General features: G+C 71.8%; 2 protein-coding genes across 2 annotated transcripts in view; both read left to right on the top strand.

Annotated features, from left to right (window-relative positions):
• LOC127465392 (collagen alpha-1(III) chain-like) overlaps nt 1–1,442 on the top strand; it is a 5,592-nt gene extending 4,150 nt beyond the window's left edge. Inside the window, exon 5 of the mRNA XM_051775881.1 lies at nt 1–1,442. This exon is cut by the window's left edge and continues 325 nt beyond it. Within this exon, the coding sequence (XP_051631841.1) occupies nt 1–1,442 (1,442 nt within the window).
• LOC127465393 (serine/arginine repetitive matrix protein 1-like) overlaps nt 1–4,482 on the top strand; it is a 36,934-nt gene extending 32,452 nt beyond the window's left edge. The window contains exons 4-6 of the mRNA XM_051775882.1: nt 2,179–2,750; nt 3,141–3,218; nt 3,297–4,482. Of these exons, the coding sequence (XP_051631842.1) occupies nt 2,558–2,750; nt 3,141–3,218; nt 3,297–4,102 (1,077 nt within the window). The 5' untranslated portion in view covers nt 2,179–2,557 and the 3' untranslated portion in view covers nt 4,103–4,482. The remainder of the gene's footprint in view (nt 1–2,178; nt 2,751–3,140; nt 3,219–3,296) is intronic.
• The last annotated feature ends 516 nt before the right edge of the window (nt 4,483–4,998 follow it).

The following is a 4,998-nucleotide window of genomic DNA, read 5'->3' on the forward strand; positions in this document are numbered from 1 at the left end:
CCGCCTCCGCAGAGCGGTGCCACCGGCTCGGAGGCGTGGGCCGCGGACGGCCCCCGCTCGCCCCGGCGGCACCTCCGGCGTGCGAAAACGCCACCGACCGCACCGCGGGGCCACCGGCTTTCGCCCGCCTCGCGGCCGTCGGCTTCCCCCGGAAAGGCCGGGGGACGGCGACGGGGAGAAAAACCAAAAGGTCCCCGAAAAAAGCACGCGCGCCTCTCACTCGCCGTGCTAGCCACGGCCGCCCGGGGTTCGGGGCGGGGCCCGCGCCCCTCGCTCCCCTCTCCCTGCCCACGGGCTCGCGCCTCGGCGGCCGCCGGCCACTGCCGGGCCGCCTTCGCGCTCTCTCTTTCTCTCTCTTCTTCCCCGGCGCGCTCAGCGTGCTGCGGCTTAAGGCCGCCAGAAGAAAAAAAAAAAAAAATAAAGGGCCGGGAGGGCGCCCCCACTTCGCCCGCAACCCGGCCCCCGGGCGGCAGACCTCCGCGGAACCCAGCCCTCCGGCAGCCAGGTCGGCGGGGCAGGCCCGACCGCACGGGCCGCCCGGCCGCCGTGGCTCTGGTGCCGGCCGGAGAGGAGGAAGGGGCGAGGCGCCGCCGCCTCGCCCGCCAACGGCCATCGTGCGTCTCTCTCCGGGGCTCCGGGCAACTCTGTCGGGTTCTCGCTCTGCCGGCGCGGCCGCCGGCCACACCCTGGCCGGCTGGCGCCGCCGCCTTCGGCCCGCTGGGCGGGTCCCCGGCTTAGGGCCGAGGAAGGGGGGACGAACAAAAGAGGCGAGGCGCGCCCAGGGAAGCGCCGCCTCGCCCGACAACGGGCAGTCCCGTCACCGAGCCCCTCCGGCAACCGACCGGGCCCAGGCAAGGCCGCACGCCCACCGCCAGTCCCCGGCACGCCGCCGGCACCGCTGCCGCCGTCAGCCGAGGACAGGGCGCCGCCACCCAGGCCCGGACCATCTTCGGGGCTCTCGGGAGGCGGCCGGGCAAAAGAAGCCCACGCGGGCTCCACCCTTCCAGCCCCGGCCGCCAACTGCCCGCAACAATGCCCGCCGCCACCGCACGACGGGCGCCGGCTTAGGGCCGGCGCATGGGAAGGACGAGACGACGCCGCCTCGCCGCCCTCGCACACCACCGCCTTCGCCCGGGGCCCTCGGGGAGCCGGCAGCCGCCACCGGCTCGGGCTGGACGCTGCTGGGCCCCCGCGGGCCCCCCTCGGCCGTCCCAGTCCCGCAACTCCCTTGGCTGCGCTTTCGCGCTCGGCTCTCGTCTTCCTTTCCCGTCATCGGACCCGCCCCAGGAAGCCGGCCGAGTGCCCCGCGGCTTTCTCGCCGGCCTTCCTGCCGCTCGTGGGGTTGGCCGGCCCGTGGCACGCGCCGAAGGCCGCGCTCGGCAGCAGACGCGGAAGAAAAGGGGCCCTCGGAACCCGCGCTGCTAGACAACCCCTGCCCATAGTACGGACAGACGCGTCCTGGCCCGGCCGGGTCGCCAAAGCGGCTCGAGGCTCCTCAGCGGGGAGGCGCGCGAGAGCAGGCCGCCTCTCACCTCGACCTAACTGGAGGCGGCGCCCGACAGCGACCCCTTGGCCGACTTCCGGGGCCGGCCGCGACAACACGTCTACCCCGAAAATGCCGCCAGGCGCCTAAGTCCCGCCGGAGCCGGGTAGACCTGGTGGCCCGGAGCCGGGACGCCGGCGGGGCGCAGGCCGGCGTCTGCGGCCGCGGCGGCCGGATCGGCCGGTCCCGGAACCGGGTAGACCTGATGCTCGCCAGCCCCGGAACCGGGTAGACCTGATGCTCGCCAGCATCCGGCGGGGCACGAGGCCGCTCGGCCCCGCTCGACTGGGGAAACGGGTCGACCCCAAAAACCGGGACAACAGGTCTACCCGCCGAGCACGGACAACAGGTCTACCCGCCGGGCTCGGACACCAGGTCTACCCGCCGGGCTCGGACAAAAGGTCTACCCGCCGGGTCCCGACAAAAGGTCTACCCGCCGGGCTCGGACACCAGGTCTACCCGCCCGACTCGGACACCAGGTCTACCCGCCGAGCACGGAACACCGGTCTACCCGCCGGGCTCGGACAGCAGGTCTACCCACCGGGTTCGGACAACAGGTCTACCCGCACGGCACGGAACACCGGTCTACCCGCCGGGTTCGGACACCAGGCCTACCCGCCCGAGTCGGACACCAGGTCTACCCGCACGGCACGGACAACACGTCTACCCGCCGGGTTTAGGCAACAGGTCTACCCACCCGGCTCGCGCACAGGGTCTACCCGCCCGACTCGGACACCAGGTCTACCCGCCCAGCATGGACAACAGGTCTACCCGCCGGGCTCGGGCACCAGGTCTACCCGCCCGGCTCGGACACCAGGTCTACCCGCCGAGCTCGGACAACAGGTCTTCCCACCGGGCTCGGACACCAGGTCTACCCGCCGGGCTCGGACAAAAGGTCTACCCGCCCGGTTCGGACACCAGGTCTACCCGCCGGGCTCGGACAAAAGGTCTACCCGCCCGGTTCGGACACCAGGTCTACCCGCCGGGCTCGGACACCAGGTCTACCCGCCCAGCATGGACACCAGGTCTACCCGCCGGGCTCGGACACCAGGTCTACCCGCCCGACTCGGACACCAGGTCTACCCGCCGGGCACGGACAACAGGTCTACCCGCCGGGCTCGGACAAAAGGTCTACCCGCCGGGCTCGGACAAAAGGTCTACCCGCCCGACTCGGACACCAGGTCTACCCGCCCAGCATGGACAACAGGTCTACCCGCCGGGCTCGGACACCAGGTCTACCCGCCCGGCTCGGACAACAGGTCTACCCGCCGAGCTCGGACAAAAGGTCTACCCGCCCAGCTCGGACAACAGGTCTACCCGCCGGGCTCGGACAAAAGGTCTACCCGCCGGGCTCGGACACCAGGTCTACCCGCCCGGCTCGGACACCAGGTCTACCCGCCGAGCTCGGACAACAGGTCTTCCCGCCGGGCTCGGACACCAGGTCTACCCGCCGGGCTCGGACAAAAGGTCTACCCGCCCGGTTCGGACACCAGGTCTACCCGCCGGGCTCGGACAAAAGGTCTACCCGCCCGGTTCGGACACCAGGTCTACCCGCCGGGCTCGGACACCAGGTCTACCCGCCCAGCATGGACACCAGGTCTACCCGCCGGGCTCGGACACCAGGTCTACCCGCCCGACTCGGACACCAGCTCTACCCGCCGGGCACGGACAACAGGTCTACCCGCCGGGCTCGGACAAAAGGTCTACCCGCCCGACTCGGACACCAGGTCTACCCGCCCGGCTCGGACAACAGGTCTACCCGCCGAGCTCGGACAAAAGGTCTACCCGCCCAGCTCGGACAACAGGTCTACCCGCCGGGCTCGGACAAAAGGTCTACCCGCCGGGCTCGGACACCAGGTCTACCCGCCGGGCTCGGACACCAGGTCTACCCGCCGGGCTCGGACAAAAGGTCTACCCGCCCAGCTCGGACACCAGGTCTACCAGCCCGACTCGGACACCAGGTCTACCCGCCGGGCACGGACAACAGGTCTACCCGCCGGGCTCGGACAAAAGGTCTACCCGCCGGAGTCGGACACCACGTCTACCCGTCGGGCTCGGAACGCAACTCTACCCGCCGGCACCCCCGCCGCCGAGCCCAGTCGGCCGCCGCCCTGCCACCTTAAGAGAGTCCCAGCTACTCCCCCTTTTTACCCACGCCGCAGACAACGCCCTTTCTTTCCCACTCGGAGCCCCGGGCAGAAACGGTGGCGCCTCGGCGTCCGCCGAGGGCCTCGGCTAAGCGCTTGGAACCCGCTCGAGCCGCCCGACTCGGAGAGCGCGTCGAGCCGACGAGCCCGGAAAACAGGTCTACCCGCTGCCCCGGGACACCGGCTCTACCCGCCGGCTTCGGACGAGGGCTCTACCCGCTGGGCACGGACGGCGACTCTACCCGCTGCGCACCTCTGCGGCCGAGCCGAGGCGGCGGCAGCCCTGCCACCCAGGCAGAGGCCCAGTTACTCCCCCCGTTTCCCCGCCCCGCAGAGAACGTCTCTTCTTTCACCCTCGGGGCAGGGGAAAGGCTGCTACGCTCGGAGCGCCGGGCAGAAACCGCAGCGCTAAGCCCCGAGACCGGCTCTAGCCGCTAGGCTCGGACACCGGCTCTTCCCGGCGGCGCCGAGGCGGCCGAGCCCGGTCGGCCGCAGCCGCGCCGCCTAAAGAGAATCCCAGTTACTCCCCCCGCTTCCCCGCCCCGCAGAGAGCGTCTCTTCTTTCACCCTCGGGGCAGGGGAAAGGCTGCTACGCTCGGAGCGCCGGCCAGAAACCGCAGCGCTAAGCCCCGAGACCGGCTCTAGCCGCTAGGCTCGGACACCGGCTCTTCCCGGCGGCGCCGAGGCGGCCGAGCCCGGTCGGCCGCAGCCGCGCCGCCTAAAGAGAGTCCCAGTTACTCCCCCCGCTTCCCCGCCCCGCAGAGAACGTCTCTTCTTTCACCCTCGGGGCAGGGGAAAGCCTTTACGCCGGAGAGCAAGTCTGCCGCAAAGGGCCACGGGAGATGGAGTCTCCGCAACAAGACCCCCGAGAGAGTACTCGACGGAGCATGCCCGCTGGAAGGACTCGCAAAGAACTGTGGGAAATCCGGGAGGTCAGGGCGGGGTCGGAAGGGCACGCCGGCGCGCCAATCGACGGATTTAGCGGCTGCACGCCGTCCGCTCGATCCGCGAATTCGGTGCCACGCTCCGAGCACCGGCCGCAAACAGGTCTACCCGCCGCCGGGCCGGGCCGGGCGGCGGCGCTCCGGCTCCAAGTCCGCTCGACGGCGGGAACAGGTCTACCCGCCACCGGGCCGAGCCGGGCGGCGGCGCCCCGGTTCCAAGTCCGCTCGCCGACGGGAACAGGTCTACCCACCACCGGGCCGGACGGCGGCGCCCCGGCTCCAAGTCCGCTCGACGGCGGGAACAGGTCTACCCGCCACCGGGCCGAGCCGGGCGGCGGCGCTCCGGCTCCAAGTCCGCTCGTCG

The sequence above is a fragment of the Manacus candei genome, unplaced genomic scaffold, assembly GCF_025592945.1.
Source record: "Manacus candei isolate 608988 ecotype Guabito, Panama unplaced genomic scaffold, ASM2559294v1 h1tg000377c, whole genome shotgun sequence".
Taxonomy (NCBI): Eukaryota; Metazoa; Chordata; class Aves; order Passeriformes; family Pipridae; genus Manacus; species Manacus candei.